Source organism: Bombina bombina, chromosome 1 (assembly GCF_027579735.1).
Source record: "Bombina bombina isolate aBomBom1 chromosome 1, aBomBom1.pri, whole genome shotgun sequence".
Lineage (NCBI taxonomy): Eukaryota > Metazoa > Chordata > Amphibia > Anura > Bombinatoridae > Bombina > Bombina bombina.
In genome coordinates, this window is record NC_069499.1 from 1464079606 (window position 1) to 1464099672 (window position 20067).

At 42.8% G+C, this 20067-nt stretch overlaps 1 protein-coding gene across 1 annotated transcript in view; it reads left to right on the plus strand.

The window, feature by feature from the left end:
- The window catches only part of RNF213 (ring finger protein 213), an 881087-nt gene that overhangs the window by 853839 nt on the left and 7181 nt on the right, over positions 1-20067 (plus strand). Inside the window, exons 59-62 of the mRNA XM_053706514.1 lie at positions 7554-7752; positions 8238-8315; positions 9816-10013; positions 10131-10220. Coding sequence (XP_053562489.1) covers positions 7554-7752; positions 8238-8315; positions 9816-10013; positions 10131-10220 — 565 coding nt within the window. The remainder of the gene's footprint in view (positions 1-7553; positions 7753-8237; positions 8316-9815; positions 10014-10130; positions 10221-20067) is intronic.

The window sequence follows — 20067 nt, forward strand, 5'->3', positions numbered from 1 at the left end:
TCGAGGTGGAGGGTCCCCTCGACGTTATCCAGGAAAGAATTAAGGGCTTGAGAATTGCTAATTCTTTTATATGTGATGCAAACATGCAGATTATTTTCCTGAATGCTAAAATCTCTGGTTTCTCCGTGCAGACGTGTCGGACGCTCTGGCTGAAGTCCAGGTCTGCGGACATGACTTCTAAGTCTAGGTTATGTTCCCTCCCCTTTAAGGGAAACATTTTATTTGTTCCAGGCCTGGATTCCATTATTTCCACGGTTACAGGGGGCAAAGGTGCTTTCCTACCGCAGGATAAAAAGAACAAATCTAAGGGACAAGGATCTAATTTTTGTTCCTTTCGTTCTGAAAAGTCCCAATGTCAGCAGTCCTCCTCTAAGTCCGAGCAAACCAAGAGCACTTGGAAGCTGGCTCAATCCTGGAAGAAATCCAAGCAGAACAAGAAGCTTGCCGAGAACAAGTCGGCATGAAGGGGTAGCCCCCGATCCAAAGCTGGATCGTGTAGGGGGGCAGACTGTCGCTGTTTTCAGACACTTGGTCCAGGGACGTGCAGGATCCGTGGGTCCTTGAGGTCATAGCTCAGGGATACATGATAGGTTTCAAATCTCATCCACCCAAGGGCAGATTTCTCCTCTCAAGCCTGTCTTTGAAACCAGAAAAGAGAGAAGCCTTTCTGGGATGCATGCGGGATCTGTCCTCCTTAGGGGTCATTGTCCCGGTTCCTATTGCAGAAAGAGGTTTGGGATACTACTCAAACCTGTTTGTTTTCCCAAAGAAGGAGGGAACTTTCTGCTCAATTCTGGACCTAAAATGCTTCAACAAGTTTCAAAATTTCCCCTCTTTCAAGATGGTGTCAATAAGGTCCATTCTTCCTCTAGTTCAGGAAGGACAGTTCATGACCACTATAGATCTAAAGGATGCCTACCTTCACGTTTCAATCCACAGGGACCACTTCCAGTTCCTAAGGTTTGCGTTCCTGGATCAGCACTTCCAGTTCATTGCACTTCCGTTTGGTCTAGCTACGGCCCCAAGACTCTTCACAAAGGTTCTGGGAGCTCTCCTGGCTGTCGCCAGAACCCCAAGGTATAGCAGTAGCTCCCTACTTGGACGACATTCTGGTTCAAGCGCCATCCTTTTTGTCTAGCAGAGGGACCATTCGGTTTCTCTTCTCTCTCTTCTTCGATCACATGGATTGAAGATAAACTTAGAGAAGAGTTATCTCATCCCAAGCACCAGGGTTTCCAATCAGACAATATAACCTTGGTGGCTTACATCAACCATCAGGGGGGAACGAGAAGCTCCCTAGCGATGAGGGAAGTATCTCGGATTCTGGAATGGGTGGGGGCCCAAAGCTGTTCGCTGTCAGCGATCTACATTCCGGGTGTGGACAACTGGGAAGCGGATTTTCTCAGCAGACAATCCTTTCATCCGGGAATGGTCTCTCCATCCCGAAGTGTTTGCGGAGATATGCTTCAGGTGGGGGACGCCGGAAATAGATCTCATGGCGTCTACCAAACTACCCAGATATGGGTCGAGGTCCAGGGATCCTCAGGCAGAGCTAAAAGATGCATTAGCGGTGCCTTGGAGGTTTAATCTAACCTACCTTTTTCCACCATTACCACTCCTTCCTCGAGTAGTGGCCGGCATCAAGCAGGAGCAAGCGTCAGTGATACTGATTGCTCCATCGTGGCCGCGAAGGATGTGATTCACGGACCTAGTGAGGATGTAATCTTCTCCTCCATGGAGGTTACCTTGTCGCAGGGATCTGCTGGAACAAGGTCCTTTTGTTCATCAAAATCTAGATTATCTGAGGCTGACTGCGTGGAGATTGAACGCTTAGTCCAAGAGAGGGTTTTCTGAGAGAGTTATTGATACTCTCATTCAAGCTCGTAAGCCGGTTACTCGTCGCATCTATCATAAGGTGTGGAGAACCTACTTATTCTGGTGTAAAGAACGTGGATTTCCTTGGCATAAGCTTAAGGTTGCCATGATTCTGATGTTTCTCCAGAATGGTCTGGAGAAGGGTCTTTCGGCCAGTTCCCTGAGGGGACAGATTTTGGCCATGTCTGCTTTATTGCACAAGAGGCTCTCTGAGCTTCCGGATGTTCAAATCCTTTGTTAAGGCTCTGATTAGGATCAGACCTGTATTCAGATCTTCGGCACCCCCTTGGAGTCTGAATCTGGTTCTTAAGATTTGTTGTAGTCCTGCAAAGTTCTCTTTCTACTGGATATTGCTTTGGCATGCAGAATATCTGTAATTGCTGCCTTGCAATGTGAGCCTCTTTATCTGGTGTTCCATTCGGATAAGGCTGTCCTACGTACTAAGTTAGGGTTTCTCAAGGACGTGGTTCGTGCCTTGAAGTTTTATCTGCAAGCTACTACGGATTTTATACAAGCTTCTTCCTTATCTTATTTGTATTCTTATTTTTAAGGGTTTTTTTTTGTTGTGTGATATTTTTATGTCTCTCATGTGTTATTATACTAAGAGTTTTGTTGGATCATGTTTAAATCTTTCTCTCTCTTTCTACAAATGGTGCTGACTGCAATTATTGATACATATCAGTACACTAAATAGCTATGAAGGACTTAATTGTAGAAGAGAGGGCGAGTACACATTTCTGCATTCCTATTGGTTATACACAGCCAATAAATGTTTGTACCTTTTCTGAGTTTATCACCTCTGATGAAGCGCAGGTACGCCTGCTATGTGGCTTTGATCGTGGATGAATGAACCCTACCTGATTTACAGCATTGTCATTGTGGGCTGCAGTTCTTTCTTTCTTGTCATTTGTCTTCCATATTTGTGGCTTATTCTGGGAAGTGTAAGGGCCAGAGGTCTCTTCGACTATTTTATCCTTTTGGTTGAGGAGTCTTAGCCGCTTAGCCTATGAGACAGCGGGACATAGACCTCCTCAGAGGATTATGGCTCATTCTACTAGAGCAGTGGCTTCCTCTTGGGCCTTTAAGAATGCGGCCTCTATGGATCAGATTTGTAAGGCAGCCACCTGGTCCTGTTACACTCTTTTTCTATATTTTACATTTTGATGTTTTTGCGTCAGCTGAAGCAGCCTTCGGGAGAAAGGTTTTGCAGGCTGTGGTGCCCTCAGATTAGGGTCTGCCTCTTTTTGTCCCTCCCATTTTCATTCAGTGTCCTCTAGAGTTGGGTATATTTTTCCCAACAGTATGGAATGAAGCTGTGGACTCTCCTTGTATTAAAAAGGAAAACGTAAATTATGCTTACCAGATAATTTCATTTACTTATGTACAAGGAGAGTCCATGGCCCCTGCCTGTGTTCTCTGATGGGAGGTTCCCTAAATTATATTTTTCTTCTGGCACCTTTTATACCCTGATATTTCTTTTACTGTCCCTTGTTCACTCGGAAGAATGAGTGGGGGATGAGAGAAGTGGGAGAGGTATTTAAGCCTTTGGTTGGGGTGTCTTTGCCTCCTCCTGGTGGCCAGATTCAGTATTTCCCAACAGTAAGGAATGAAGCCATGGACTCTCCTTGTACAGAAGGAAATTAAATTATCTGGTAAGCATAATTTATGTTTTTGCCAGTCTGACTATTCCTTTAAAGGAGATCATCTCATTCAAGGATCCCATGGACGGAAAGCTTGAAAGCCTTCACATGCAATCCTTTCAGCTGGCAGGCTACATGTTTCATTCAGCTATCAGTTTAGCTACTGTAGTCTGGTGTGACAACATTTCTGAGCTTTTTGACAAAGCTTTTCTAGGGAAAATTCAGGATCGATTGAAGTTGGTCACGATTGCAAACAGTAAAACTGTTTGCAATTGTGACCAACTTCAATCGATTCAACTGAATGATAGAAATTACTTTTTAATTTGAAGAGTGCTGCAACAAATGTTTTGGCTAGAAGAGGTTTATGGCTCAAGTCATTGTCTGCTAACATGGTACCTAAAAGTGCTTGTGGAAGCCTGGTTCATCATGTCCAAAGTCTAAACAGTCCAAGAAACCTGCCCCCTCCTCTATATATGCATAAAGGTGTGGAACCTAGGCCAGACTAAATTCTGGTGAGGGGCAGACTGAACTTTTTTCAGGAGGCCTGGGAGAAGTCATTATCTCCTAAGGGTACTGCATAGGCTTTCAATCTCCTATAGAAAGAAGGGACTTCTTTAGACCGATTTTGGATCTCAAAAATTTTCTGGAAACAATTCACACTATACTTCCTTTAGTGCTGGAGGGTCAGTTTATGTCTACCATAAATGCTTATTTGCATATCCGTATGCTCAAGGAACATGTCAAGTTTCTCAGATTTGCCTTCTTAAACAGGCACAATCAGTTTGTAGTGCATTCCTGGCAGCAACACCCAGAATCTTCACAAATGTTCTTAGAACATGGTTATCAGTAGTGAGAGCTCAGGGGATTGTAGTATCTTCTTGCTACTCCAAATAGAAAAAGAACATACAAGCAAAGTTCTTCAGTTCCTTTATTTTCACTGTTGGAGAAAAGCTCTATAATTACTCAGACCAAGGTTTCTTTCCTGGGTTTCCTAATTCAGTGTGAATGAAACTGTATTTCACAGAGCAACACAGAATCATGTTGCATAAGTCGTGTGTTCTTCTCCAACTCCTTTATCTTATTTCAGTCCTTCAATGCATGGATGTGGTAGCTCTCATGATAGTGGCTTTTTAGACTTCAAAACAAGGCAGTCCTCAGGCCAAGATGGGTGGTGATCACCACAGATGCCAGTCTGTCATGTTGGGGTGCAGTCTGAAGGTCACAGTGAGCCCATACTGGGCTCTCTGTGACCTCCAGACTGCACCCCAACATGACAGACTGGCGGTTTTGCACTGTGCATATTTAATCCGATTTATTCCTTTGTCTGGTCTCCTCAGCAGGCAAGGTTACCTATCAGCATCTTGGAACTCTACATTATCTTCAGAGTTCTCCAGGGCTGGCCCATCTTAAAGTGATGGTAAATTCTAGCGTTTCAAAATCTCAAGGATTTACCAGCACTAAAAATAAATGGGACTTTCAGTGATGACTTTTTAAAATGGTATGTTAACCGTACCTTTTCTTTGCCACGGCCTCCTCAACAAAGTGGTTCCAGCCACCCACAGCAAAGCTTTCTTTTTTCATTGAGGTGAGGTGTCCATCTCTTAGCCAATAGCCATGATAGCCTTACGGGGCTGCATTTTTTAAATGCTAGGATTTACCATCACTTTAAGACAGGAATCCATTATGAAGTTTCAATCAGTCAATGTCAATGCTGTGCCTTGCATCATTCACCAAGGCGGAAGTCGCAGTTCCTTGGAAATTAAAGAAGTGGCTTAAGTTCCGTCATTCCAAGATTTCAGCAGTCCACAACCCAGGTTTGGACAACTGGGGAAGTAGAATTTCTCATCCATCAGCACCTTCACCTAGGCGAATGGCTACTGAATCAGGAGGTATTCGACCAGATTGTAAGGCGTTGGGACAAGCCAGAAATAAGTGTAATGACTTCCCGCTTGAATCAACAGCTGTTCGAATATTGTGTGAGATCTCAGTATCCACAGATGACTCTTATAAATGCCTTAGTGATTCCTTGGTCATTCAGTCTAATTTACATATTTACTCTTTTTCTATTGCTATCAAACGTGATAGCCTTGATCAAACAGGAATGAGGATCTGTAATCTTGATTGCTTCAGCATGGCCTCACAGGACTTGGTACGGGGATCTAGTCCAAATGCTATTCCAGCCTGCCTTGAAAACTTCCTTTTAAGGAAGTATTTTCTCCTTCAAGGTCTCTTCTTTCATCAATACCTTAAAGGGACACTAAACCCAAAATGTTCTTTCATGATTCAGGTAGAGAATACAATGTTAAACAACATTCCAATTTACTTCTATTATCTAATTTGCTTCATTCTTTAGATATCCTTTCTTGAAGAAATAGTGATGCACATGGGTGAGCCAATCACATGAGGCACCTATGTGTTGCCACCAATCAGCAGCTACTGAGCCTATCTATATATGCTTTTCAGCAAAGGGTATCAAGAGAATGAAGCAAATTAGATAATAGAAGTAAACTAGAAAGATGTTTGAAATTGCATGTTCTTTCTAAATCATGAAAGAAAAATTGTGGGTTTCCTGTCCCTTTAAATCTCCAACTTTTACTTCATGTCAATGTAACGCTTAATCTTGTCTCATAAAGTTTTCTCTGATCAAGTGATTGACACCCTGATTCAATCACAGAAATCTGTCATCAGGCGCATTTATTTTACCCGTGTGAGGCTAGTTGCATTTTACAATTCTTACAGGAGGGTCCGGAAAAAGGTTTATCAGCCAGTTCCCTTAAAGCTTACATTTCGTATTTGTCTGTTTTGTATCCTAAAAAGATCTCTAAACTACCTGACTTCAAGTCTTTGTTAAGGTTTTGGTCAGAATAAGACTGATTATTAGACCAACTTCCTCTTTGGTGAAACCTTAACCTGGTTTTAAGAGTTTTTCAAGCGCCTACTTTTGAGCATATTCATGGTCTTGATATCCAACATTTATCTCAGAAGGTTATCTTTCTCTTGGCTATTTCCTCAGCCAGAAGACTGTTTGAACTTTATGCTGTATCCTGTCATTCTCCTTACCTGGTGTTTCATAAGAATAAGGAGGTTTTGAGAACTGACTATTTTTACCTACTTAAGGTTGTATCTTCGGATAACTTTAATCAGGAAATTGTGGTTAGAGCCTTGAAATTTTATCTAGAAACTGCAAAAGATTATAGAGCTTCTTGTTTTCTGGTTTATACATTTTTCTTGTCCCCATAAGGAACAGAAAGCTACAGAAATTACTTTAACTTAAGGTTTTAAGGGCGAATTGGTTGCAGCGAAGACTACCCCAAAGCGTATTACTGCTCATTCTACTAGAGTAGTCACCACCTCTTGGGCTTTCAGGAATGAAGCTTCAATTGAATAAATTTGTAAGGTGGCTACTTGGTCCTCTTTACATACTTTCACTATGTTTTACCATGTTGACATGTTTGCCTGTTTAGTTATATACCTGCTTTAACTGTTATCCTGCCATATTTCATGGTGATCTTGTGGACTTCACAGCTTGGATATAAGATCCCACATATGATGGCTCATGGACTCTCATCATCTTATCAAAGAAAACAAAACATATGCTTATGTGATCAATTAATTTCTTACATGATGGCGAGAGTCCATTAGACCTGCCCTTGTTTTTGTACAGTTGGCGGCAGTACTGGTTTGCACTTTACTTGCCCTGCTCTTTCTTTCCTGCTTTTCTATTTCTCTCCTTTCTCTTGGCCATATGTATGACAGAGGGTTTATGGGAAAGTAGGAGGGATTTTTGCCTCCTAGTGGACTGCTGTTTTATCCCACATTTGATGGCTCGTGGACTCTCACTATCATGAAAGAAATTATTATCAGATAAACATATAATTTAGTTTTTTATTTTCTTAGCACAATTTTTTTATTTTTTTGCAACTATTAATCTATTTCACAGCATTACCTTTAACTTATTCATGGATTCAAAATATCCAGTCTGTTTGGTTTTGTATGTGTTTTAACCAGAGCATGACACACATTGTTATTAAAACATAGATACTCCATACGTGCATCAGAGGTTATGGACCTACATGTGATCGGCTACGAGGTGGAAAAAGATCTGATGCCCATAATTCTGTCCAATTGTCAGTACAGTGTGAAAAGAGGGGAGACCTTGGAAGAATTCGACCTAGAAAAGATCCAGCGTCAAATCACCAGTCGCTTTCTTCAAGGAAAACCTTTAATCACTCTGAATGTGAGTAGCAAAAAAAGTGAAATTTATAAACTTTGTTTTATAGGAGCAAACATTTCAACTAATATGTTCACACAGAAACAATGAATACTTTTATATATTTTTCTATACACTTATACAAGATTTATAGCATCTACATCTGTCTGTACATTGGTCTAACAATGTCATTAAAAAAAGTGCACGCAGGGGGTTTTCAACAAAGCTCACAGGTAAAGTTCTGACAGGTGGTACAGATGTTGTAACGCCCACTGTATTAAAAGTAAAGAGCACCTCTCCACTCCACTTTACCCATGGTAGCTTGAGACTGACATAATGCACAGATCTGTTACCTTTATAAACTACAGCTTCAGTTGTCTCCAAAGAATATATATACATATGTATTGTATTAGTATGTCAGACTTACCTGCAGCCTTTTTCAGAGTGAAACAAAGGGTTTGTGTCTCACATTACAAGATGAGCCATAATGATTGCTGTCTCTATCTCTATAGGGATTGCCTACTTTCATTCATTCCCAGGATCGAAACTATGAGAATTTATTTATAGATGTGAAGAGAAGACTCGAGCAGGTAAAATTTCATACGAGGCTGTAAAATAATAAAATATTGCATTGTGTATGAGTTAAGTGTATTAAAAGATATCTGTGAGAAAGATCAAATATATTTATTGATTAATATAAAAAAAAACAAGGCTCAACTTCTGTATATAACCTGTTTAAATGTCTGCATTTACATAGTTTAGCAGAATCAATTTTAGCTTAAAGGGACGCTGAACGCAAATGTTTTCTTACTTGATTCAGATAGAGCATGCAATTTTAAGCAACTTTCTAATTTACTCCTATTATCAATTTTTCTTCATTCACTTGCTATCTTTATTTGAAAAAGCAGTCATCTAAGCTTCTTTTTTGGTTCAGAACTCTGGATAGCACTTTTTTATTGGTGGATGAATTTATCCACCAATCAGCAAGAACAACCCAGGTTGTTCACAAAAAATGGTCCGGCATCTAAACTTATATTCTTGCATTTCAAATAAAGATACAAAGAGAATGAAGAAAATTTGATAATAGGAGTAAATTAGAAAGTTGCTTAAAATTTCATGCTCTATCTGAATCACAAAAGATTTTTTTTGGGTTCAGTGTCCCTTTAAAAATGCCTTATACATTAAGGACTTTTGCAGAGGCTTCTGTTCATGTAGTGCTCAATCAAAATATAATTCGTTTTTTTCCCCAATGGTTAAAACTAGATTTATATTTACTGATGTGAAATATGTTTTTTCACACTTGCAGTAATAAAATATTCAGTAGGTAAAAAAAAAACTGTCAGTAACGGCTCCTCTTCCTCTGTATATCCTTACTGTTCCCATTTCATTTATTTAAAGATTGACGAGAGAGAGACATTTTGACCACAAAAATTGGTTGAAATGTGCATGAGAGGACAGGGCTTCATATGACAATCCCAATAAGGGTCACAACATCCTTGGTGAAATGTCCCCAGGCCTTTAAAAAAAGCATTGGTTTCTTTCTAAGTTTCTAATCCATAAAAATAGCATAGTAGTTCTACTAAATATACATTGAGGGCATCTAACCCTGACACCAAAATAAAAACAACAAATATAATCTACCTGATAACCCTAGTAGCTTGCAATACTTGAGAGAGCAAGCAAGGTCCAGCCTATGGAGCAGTCTTATGATCATTCCTTAAATTTGGACAGATGAAAGGAACTACAATATCAGATAAGTCAACTTTCAGAAGTAGTGAAATAAGTTAATTCTGGACATGCTTTGGACAGAGCATATAGATAAGAAAAAGTAGGTTCAAGAGAGTGCACGAGCCTCAAGTGCTATATGGCAGCAGCGTTTGCAACTTTATAACAATGTTATACATGTAAAGTTCCTGAGCCAACATCAGGTGCTACACTCCTTATCTGTCACAGAGACCGCTGACCAGCTGAAAAAACGCAAATAAATTGAAAGAAATACATATTTCCCTGTAGTGTTTTCCTATAAAACTGTACTACTAGTGGGACAATAAGTAGGTATGATTTTATAATATTATCACTTGTTTCCATAGGAGTCCCTGACAAATTCAGCAATAAATATGATAAGCAGAGATCTGAATTCGTACAGTGATGTTTGTGAGGCTCTTCACACTGTTGAGGTGACACTGGGATTTCTATCAATGTCCGGTGGAGATCCAGAACACATGCTGACTACATATATAGACAATACTTTACAGATGGCTGGACAGACCAGTGCACATATCCTTGAGGTGAGCTATGTTTAGATTTTAAACTTTCATAAATTTAAAGTTGTAATGTTACCTCTCAAACTGTCAGGAAAACCCACTTGTGTCACAGTCAGCATATATTGTCTTTTTCATCTTTAGGCACTGAAACAATGTCACCTGAAACATGGCATCGCACTGTGGCAGCTCCTCATTGCACTGAAGTCCGAACATCTCCTACGTCTTAAAAGGGTAAGGCCGCTTGTAACCATGTTGCCCACACTCGCACCACACAGTAACTCAGATGAAGACTACATAGTGACAGGCATAAGAAGGTCATCATGTATTGCCTCCATGCAGTGCCAGAAATAATGGATATTGTGTTGGTGAAAGAAACGTTTTTACTCCTCCATGAATGGTTACTAATAGTAATTATGGAAACACTAACATGTATAAAATTATATATTTATCAAATACAGAGAGACAATTTTGCTGCCCCGGTTATACCTTAGATCAGATTCTTTGACTCCTGCAGGAGTATTTATGCCACCTACATGACTGAGTACTCTAATTATATAAATGGCCACTGCAATCACCTTTATAGAAGATGTATGCCCAAGTGAGACGCAGATCAGACGCATGGCAATTTGTAAGAACCCTTTATACCAGATATATAACCCTATATACCAACGTGAGTGTAAAACCTACTCTTTACCCAACCTCTTGTTCTGCACCTGACTTTATGCTCTTAAAGGGACATGAAAGTCAAAATGAAACCTTGGTTTAGATAGAACATGCTGATTTGCAACTTTTCCTTTTTCTACTATTTTCAATTTTTTTTAATTTGCTAGCTGGTGATTAGTGGCTACACACATAGGCCTCTTGTCTTTGGTTTACCAGATGTGTTTAGCTAGCTCCCAGTAATGTGTATATATATATATATATATATATATATATATATATATACTACTCCTAAAGCCCGTTCACACAGGCCATTTTTTGCAGTACAGCGGTCCCACCCCTTGATCTCTCTCCCTCCTCCTCTCATTTGCTCTCTCTCCCCCTCTCTTTTGTGCTCTCCCCCCTCTATTTTGTGCTCCCTCCCCCTCTCTTTTGCTCTCTCTCGCTCCACTTCTCTTTTGCTCTCTCTCCCCCCTCTTTTGTGCTCTCTCTCTCTCCCCCTCTTTTTTGCTCTCTCCCCCCTCTCTTTTGCTCCCTCTCTCCCCCCTCTCTTTTGCTCCCTCTCTCCCCCCTCTCTTTTGCTCTCTCTCCCCCCTCTCTTTTGCTCTCTCTCCCCCCTCTCTTTTGCTCTCTCTCCCCCCTCTCTTTTGCTCTTTCTCCCCTCTCTTTTGCCTTCTCTCTCTCTCCCCCCAGTCTTTTGTGCTCTCTCTCTCCCCTCTCTCTTTTGCACTCTCTCCCCCCTCTCTTTTGCGCTCTCTCTCCCCTTCTCTTTTTTGCGCTCCTTCTCCCTCCTCTCTTTTGCGCTCTCTCTCTCTCCCCCCTCTCTTTTGCACTCTCTCTCTCCCCCTCTTTTTTGCGCTCTCTCTCTCCCCCTCTCTTGTGCTCTCTCTCTCCCCCCTCTTTTTTGCTCTCTCTCCCCTCTCTTTTGCTCCCTCTCCCCCCCCTCTCTTTTGCTTTCTCTCCCCCCCTCTCTTTTGCTTTCTCTCCCCCTCTCTTTTTTTCCGCTTTCTCTCTCCCACCTCTCTTTTGCTCTCTCCCCTCTCTTTTGCTCTCTCTCTCTCCCCTCTCTTTTGCTCTCTCTCTCTCCCCTCTCTCTTTTGCGCTCTCTTTCTCCCCTCTCTCTTTTACACTCTCTCCCCCCTCTCTTTTGCACTCTCTCCCCCCTCTCTTTTGCGCTCTCTCTCCCCCCTCTCTTTTGCGCTCTCTCTCCCCTTCTCTTTTGCGCTCTCTCTCTCCCCTCTCTCCCCTCCTCTCCTTTGCGGTCTCTCTCTCCCCCCCTCTCCTTTGCGGTCTCTCTCTCCCCCCTCTCTTTTGCGCTCTCTCTCTCCCCCTCTCTTTTGCGCTCTCTCTCCCTCTCTTTTGCGCTCTCTCTCTCTACCCCCTATCTTTTGCGCTCTCTCTCTCCCCTCTCTCTTTTGCACTCTCTCCCCCTCTTTTTTGCACTCTCTCTCCTCTTCTCTTTTGCGCTCTCCCTCCTCTCTTTTGCTCTCTCTCTCTCCCCCTCTCCTTTGCGCGCTCTCTCTTTCCCCCCTCTCTTTTGCGCTCTCTCTCTCTCCCCCTCTCTTTTGCACTCTCTCTCCCCCTCTCTTTTGCGCTCTCTCTCCCCCCTCTCTTTTGTGCTCTCTCTCCCCCCCTCTCTCTTGTGCTCTCTCTCTCTCTCCCCCGCTCTCTCTCTCTCTCCCCCTCTTTTGCTCGGTCTCTCTCCCCTCTCTTTTGCTCTCTCTCTCCATCCCTCTCTTTTGCTCTCTCTCCATCCCTCTCTTTTCCTCTCTCTCCTTCCCTCTCTTTTGCTCTCTCTCCATCCCTTTTTTTTTGCTCTCTCCATCCCTCTCTTTTGCTCTGTCTCTCCATCCCTCTCTTTTGCTCTCTCCCCTCTTTTGTGCTCTCTCTCTCCCCCCTCTTTTTTGCTCTTTTGCTCCCTCTCTCCCCCCTCTCTTTTGCTCTCTCTCCCCCCTCTCTTTTGCTCTGTCTCTCCATCCCTCTCTTTTGCTCTCTCCCCCCTCTCTTTTGCTCTCTCTCCCCCCTCTCTTTTGCTCCCCCCCCCCCTCTCTTTTGCTCTCCCCCCTCTCTTTTGCTCTGTCTCTCCCCTCTCTTTTGCTCTCTCTCTCTCCCCCTCTCCCCCTCTTCTCCCCTCTCTTTTGCTCTCTCTCCCCTCTCTTTTGCTCTCTCTCTCCCTCCTCTCTATTGCTCTCTGTCCCCCTCTCTCTCTCACCATCTCTCTCCCCCCCCTTTCTTCCTCCCCCTTTCTTTTGCTCTCTCTCTTCCCCTCTCTTGTGGCTCTCTCTCTTTCCTTCTCTTTTGCTCTCTCTTTTCCCCCCTCTTATTTTCTCTCTCCCCCTCTCTTTTGCTCTCTCTCTCTCCCCCCTCTTTTTCTCTCTCTTCCCTCTCTTTTACTCTCTCTTCCCTCTCTTTTGCTCTTTCCCCTCTATTTTGCTCTTTCCCCTCTATTTTGCTCTCTCTCCCCCTACTCTTGCTCTTTCCCCTCTCTATAGAAGATGTATGCCCAAGTGAGACGCAGATCAGACGCATGGCATTTGTAAGAACCCTTTATACCAGATATATAACCCTATATACCAACGTGAGTGTAAAACCTACTCTTTACCCAACCTCTTGTTCTGCACCTGACTTAATGCTCTTAAAGGGACATGAAAGTAAAAATGAAACCTTCTTGGTTTAGATAGAACATGCTGATTTGCAACTTTTCATTTTTCTACTATTTTCAATTTTTTTTTCATTTGCTAGCTGGTGATTAGTGGCTACACACATAGGCCTCTTGTCTTTGGTTTACCAGATGTGTTTAGCTAGCTCCCAGTAATGTGTATATATATATATATATATATATATATATACTACTCCTAAAGCCTGTTCACACAGGCCAATTTTTGCAGTACAGCGGTCCCACCCCTTGATCTCTCTCCCTCCCCCTCTCATTTGCTCTCTCTCCCCCCTCTCTTTTGTGCTCTCCCCCCCTCTCTTTTGTGCTCTCTCCCCCTCTCTTTTGCGCTCTCTCTCGCTCCACTTCTCTTTTGCTCTCTCTCCCTCTCTTTGGCTCTCTCTCCCCCCTCTCTTGTGCTCTCTCTCTCCCCCCTCTTTTTTGCTTTTGCTCCCTCTCTCCCCCCTCTCTTTTGCTCTCTCTCCCCCCTCTCTTTTGCTCTCTCTCCCCCCTCTCTTTTGCTCTCTCTCCCCCCTCTCTTTTGCTCTTTCTCCCCCTCTCTTTTGCGCTCTCTCCCCCTCTTTTGCGCTCTCTCTCCCCCACTCTTTTGTGCTCTCTCCCCTCTCTCTTTTGCACTCTCTCCCCCCTCTCTCTTTTGCACTCTCTCCCCCCTCTCTTTTGCTCTTTCTCTCCCCTTCTCTTTTTTGCGCTCTCTCTCTCTCCCCCTCTCTTTTGCACTCTCTCTCGCCCCCTCTCTTTTGCTCTCTCTCTCCCCCTCTCTTGTGCTCTCTCTCTCCACCCTCTCTTTTGCTCTCTCTCCCCTCTCTTTTGCTCCCTCTCTCCCCCTTCTCTTTTGCTTTCTCTCCCCCCCTCTCTTTTGCTTTCTCTCCCCCCCTCTCTTTTTTTCCGCTTTCTCTCTCCCCCTCTTTTGCGCTCTCTCTCCCCCTCTTTTGCGCTCTCTCTCCCCCTCTTTTGCGCTCTCTCTCCCCTCTCTTTTGTGCTCTCTCTCTCCCCTCTCTTTTGCGCTCTCTTTCTCCCCTCTCTCTTTTGCACTCTCTCCCCCTTCTCTTTTGCTCTTTTGCACTCTCTCTCCCTCCTCTCTTTTGCGCTCTCTCTCCCTCCTCTCTTTTGCGCTCTCTCTCTCCCCCTCTCCTTTGCGGTCTCTCTCTCCCCCCTCTCCTTTGCGGTCTCTCTCTCCCCCCTCTCCTATGCGGTCTCTCCCCCTCTCCTTTGCGGTCTCTCTCTCCCCCCTCTCTTTTGCGCTCTCTCCTCCTCTCTTTTGCGCTCTCTCTCTCTACCCCCTATCTTTTGCGCTCTCTCCCCTCTCTCTTTTGCACTCTCTTACCCCTCTCTTTTGCACTCTCTCTCCCCTTCTCTTTTGCGCTCTCCCTCCTCTCTTTTGCGCTCTCTCTCTCCCCCTCTCCTTTGCGCGCTCTCTCTTTCCCCCCCCTCTTTTGCTCCCTCTCTCCCCCTTCTCTTTTGCTTTCTCTCCCCCCCTCTCTTTTGCTTTCTCTCCCCCCTCTCTTTTTTTCCGCTTTCTCTCTCCCCCTCTCTTTTGCTCTCTCTCCCCCTCTTTTGCGCTCTCTCTCCCCCTCTTTTGCGCTCTCTCTCCCCTCTCTTTTGCGCTCTCTCTCTCCCCTCTCTTTTGCGCTCTCTTTCTCCCCTCTCTCTTTTGCACTCTCTCCCCCTTCTCTTTTGCTCTTTTGCACTCTCTCTCCCTCCTCTTTTGCGCTCTCTCTCCCTCCTCTCTTTTGCGCTCTCTCTCTCCCCCTCTCCTTTGCGGTCTCTCTCTCCCCCCTCTCCTTTGCGGTCTCTCTCTCCCCCCTCTCCTTTGCGGTCTCTCCCCCTCTCCTTTGCGGTCTCTCTCTCCCCCCTCTCTTTTGCGGTCTCTCTCTCCCCCTCTCTTTTGCGCTCTCTCTACCCCCTATCTTTTGCGCTCTCTCCCCTCTCTCTTTTGCACTCTCTTACCCCTCTCTTTTGCACTCTCTCTCCCCTTCTCTTTTGCGCTCTCCCTCCTCTCTTTTGCGCTCTCTCTCTCCCCCTCTCCTTTGCGCGCTCTCTCTTTCCCCCCCTCTTTTGCGCTCTCTCTCTCCCCCTCTCTTTTGCACTCTCTCTCGCCCTCTCTTTTGCGCTCTCTCTCCCCCCCCCCTCTCTTTTGTGCTCTCTCTCCCCCCTCTCTCTTGTGCTCTCTCTCTCTTTCTCTCTCTCTCTCTCCCCTCTCTTTTGCTCTCTCTCTCCATCTCTCACTTTTGCTCTCTCTCCATACCTTTTTTTTTGCTCTCTCCATCCCTCTCTTTTGCTCTCTCTCCATCCCTCTCTTTTGCTCTCTCCCCCCTCTCTTTTGCTCTCTCCCCCCTCTATTTTGCTCTCTCTCCCCCCTCTCTTTTGCTCTCTCTCCCCCTCTCTTTTGCTCTCTCTCCCCCTCTCTTTTGCTCTCTCTCTCCCCCTCTTTTTTGCTCTCTCTCTCTCCCCCTCTCTTTTGCTCTGTCTCTCTCCCCTCTTTTGCTCTCTCTCTCTCCCCCCTCTCTTTTGCTCTCTCTTCATCCCTCTCTTTTGCTCTCTCTCTCTCCCCCTCTCTCCCCTCTCTTTTGCTCTCTCTCCCCCTCTCTCTCTATTGCTCTCTCTCCCCCTCTCTCTCTCACCATCTCTCTCTCCCCCCCTTTTCTTCCTCCCCCTTTCTTTTGCTCTCTCTCTTCCCCTCTCTTGTGGCTCTCTCTCTTTCCTTCTCTTTTGCTCTCTCTTTCCCCCCTCTTATTTTCTCTCTCCCCCTCTCTTTTGCTCTCTCTCTTCCCTCTATTTTGCTCTTTCCCCACTCTTTTGCTCTTTCCCCACTCTTTTGCTCTTTCCCCTCTATTTTGCTCTCTCTCCCCCCCTAATCTTGCTCTTTCCCCTCTCTTGTGCTCTCTCTTACCCTCTCTTTTTTTTTTTTTTTTAATTTCTTTTTTTATTAAAGAGGTTCCTGAAAGTTCGGAGATTGTTCAATGTCAGCTTAAATGCATTTACAAAAAAGCAATGGGTCATATACAATGCAAAGAAATAATATAACAATGGCACATTTATAATATACAAGCAATGCACATATGAGACTTGTGCTTTCTTTTTCTTTTTTCTTTTTCCCTTCCCTTCTCTCTTTCTCCCTTCTTTCTTTATTGGAATATGACAGTATACATCCTACTAATGTACAGTTTAAGTAAAAAAACAAAAAAAAAACAGAAAATATGTTTCTCTTATGCCTATTGAGTAGTAATTTGAACCTACATGTTAGCTAGCCAGTATAGCGTAAAACTTATAGTTGATCTCTTTTATCTAGGTGTGTTCATCCTATGTTACTCGGATCTTCTTGTTTCCTTCTGTTTCTCTTTCCTTTCTCTTTTTTTTTTTCCTTTCCTTTCCTCTTGTCTCTCTTCCCGTTTCTCCCCCTATCCCTTCCCTTCTTTTCCCTCTTCCTTCCCTTCCTTTCTTCTACGTTTCTCTTTATTGTATCATGTTAAGGATACCTATATACCCGGTCTGATGGGTGCTGATACATTCATAGTTGATTCTGCCAAAAACACTAGCAGAAAAAAGAAAAAATAAATTTTTTTTAAATTAAATACCAATTTTCTTCTCCTCCGCTCCTCATCCCTCCCCCCCCATCCCTGAGGTCTATATAAGAGCTATTGTTCTCTCCAAATCCCTGTACACCAAGGACCATTCACCTCTCAGGTGGGCATTTAGCATGTATTCTGTCTGTAAAAAGGGGCGCAGTATCTGTTTTTGTTTTTGTGTGTCTAGAGTTTTTATATAACATTCCCATTTTTTAAGAAACATCAATGAACGTTGTTTTGTGTCTACTTGAGCGTCATATTGCTCAGTAAGTAGATTTATCCATAATTTGTGACTAAGATGTTTTACCCTGGGGCTTTTTCTCTCTATCCACAGGGACAGAACACAACTTCTGGCTAGTAGAAAGATTAAAGGTAGAATAGGACAGAGCTTATTGAAACTAATATCCCAGTTTAAAAAACAGATCATCTCTAGCCCAATAGTAAGTTTGAGCTTAAACGTTGTTAAAAGCCAGTATTGTAATCTGCTCCAGAAGTTCTTAATACGAGGACAGTCATAGAAGTAATGATATAAATCTGGGGCATGTATGAAGCATTTGACACACTGGTTCTCAATCGACACATTCCAGTGTGAGATACGTTTAGGAGTAAGATAGTCTTGATTCAGCATACGAACCTGAGATTCTCTCAGTTGTGAGGATAGGGTAGCTTTTTTAGTCTTGTCTAGACTCGATTTAAGAACTGGAGTAGTTATATTTCCAATCCTTAGCTTCCACTTGTCTAAAAGAGATTCTTGTAATTCTGGTACAGTTTTACGCAGTAAAATCTGATATATTAATGTGATTGAGTACCGTCCATTTTTAAATGCGGTATGTATGGACGCGAATGGAGAGGGGGACCAAAAGTTTTTGTTTTTGTCTTTGAGATTATTAATATAGTGTCTTGCCTGTAGATAGGCGAAAAAGTGAGTATGAGATATGTTGAATTGTTTATTTAGTTCCTGAAAGGATTTCAGTGTATGAGTGGACTGATCCAGGAGGCAGCCAATTACGTTTAGGCCCTTGCTCTCCCATACTCGAAACGGCAAGGATTCTGTGCCTGTGGGGAAGTCCAGATTTCCTATTAAAGGTATATATTTAGGATCAGGTTGAGAGATACTCAGATGTTTAAAAGATAGCTTCCAGACTTGCAGTGGATCATTATATAAGATGTTATTTTTAACCACTGGTGGCAGTTTACTCTTATCCGTGTAGGGGAGAAAAGATATATTAATATCCCCCAGAGCAGCTTGTTCTAATTCTCTGTGATAAAAATGTGCAGTGTTCAGCTGCCAGTCAAATACCAATCTTAAAAGAAGTGCCCAATTATAGAATCTAAAGTCTGGTAGTCCTAGTCCACTATCAGAGTATGAAAGAGAAAGTTTTCCCACTGCTATACATGGTTTTTTATTTTTCCAGAGAAAGCGTTTGATAGCTTGATTAAGTAGTAAGAGATCTTCTCTGTGGAATATAAAAGGTAGCATAGATAAGATTTGTGGTAGTGTAACCATTTTAATTAAGTTAATACGACCTGATAGAGATAACGGTAGCAGGGACCAGCTATCAAGCTGCTGAGCGCTCTGTATACATTGTTTGGTAATATTAAGCTGATAAATAAGATTAGGGTTCCGATGAAGGAGAATACCTAGGTAAGTTAAGGATGGGGTGGCTTCTTTAAAGGGATATATTGTTCTAGCGTGCGACCACTTTCTTAACCATAGTATTTCAGATTTTGATATATTTATTTTATAACCTGAGAAGGTGCCAAACTCTTCTATAGTATTAAGAATTTTTGGAATAGATTTTGCGGGATCATTTACGAAAAGCAGCATATCATCTGCATAAAGTGCTAGATGGTGATAAGAGTCTTTAATATTGATTCCTTCATATGTTTGGCGTAGCTTATGAGCCAGAGGCTCAAGTGCTAGATCAAAAAGAAGGGGCGAGAGTGGGCAACCTTGTCTGGTTCCTCTTTGTAAGAGAATATCACCAGAGAAAAAACCATTAGCCATTACTCGTGCCTTTGGTGCAGTGTAAATATTAGAAACTGCCTGTAGGAAAGGGCCCTGTATATTGAAGAGTCTCATGGTCTCTAAAAGATGCTGCCATTCAACACGATCGAAGGCCTTCTCTGCATCCAGGGATAGCAGGAAGGCCTCCTTTACCTGCATATTTGAGTCATTTCTACTAGCCCAGTAGTGATTAATTATGTGTAGAACTCTACGTAAATTCACAACCGAGGATCTGCCTGTGACAAAACCCGTCTGATCCGTGTGTAACATATCTGGCAGAAATGGTTGTAACCTAGAGGCTAATATTTTCATATATATTTTGTAATCTGAGTTAAGAAGTGAAATCGGTCGGTACGCTTCAGTCAGTGTGTGATCCTTATTTTTTTTTGGAATAAGAGTGATATTAGCTAATGAGAAAAATAGCGACGGGGTAGCCTCTTCTATAAAATATGTATTGAACAGTTTCAGTAAGATTTCAGATAACTGTGGTTGTAAGATCTTATAAAATTTGATTGGAAGGCCATCAGGCCCAGGAGTTTACCCCAGTGCGAGAGAAGATATTGTATTATTTAGTTCTTCTATAGAAATGGGAGCATTTAATTTAGATAATTGTTCTTGTGATAGTTGAGGTAGTTTAATATTTTCCCAGAATGATACCTTACTAGTCTGCTCAATATCTACCTGTCTTGTATATAATTGCTTATAGTAATCTTCGAAGCAGGTAAGAATGTCCTGGGTTTTTGTGAAGTTTTTCCCTCTATGAGAGATAAGAGCAATATTTTTTTTTTATAGACCTTTTATTTACTAAAGAGGCCATGAGCTTACCTGCCTTATTTCCATAGCGTAGGTATATGGAGTTTCTTTTGAGAAGTCCCTGGACTGCCTGGCGTTTCACAAAGGTATCCAAGGATATCTTCGCTTCTATATAAAGATTAAAATGTGATCTAGATTTAATTTCACAAAACTTCTGATATGTGTCTGTTACCTCTTTACTCAAGGTGATAAGTCTTTTTTGTGCTCTCCGATGAACGTGCGCTACATATGAAACTATGTTACCTGTTAGCACCGCTTTAGCAGTCTCCCAGAGCAACTCTGGGGATGAGATATGTTCTTTATTATCAGTGATAAAATCTGTCCATGCATGCGATAGGAATTCACGAAAAGCCTCTG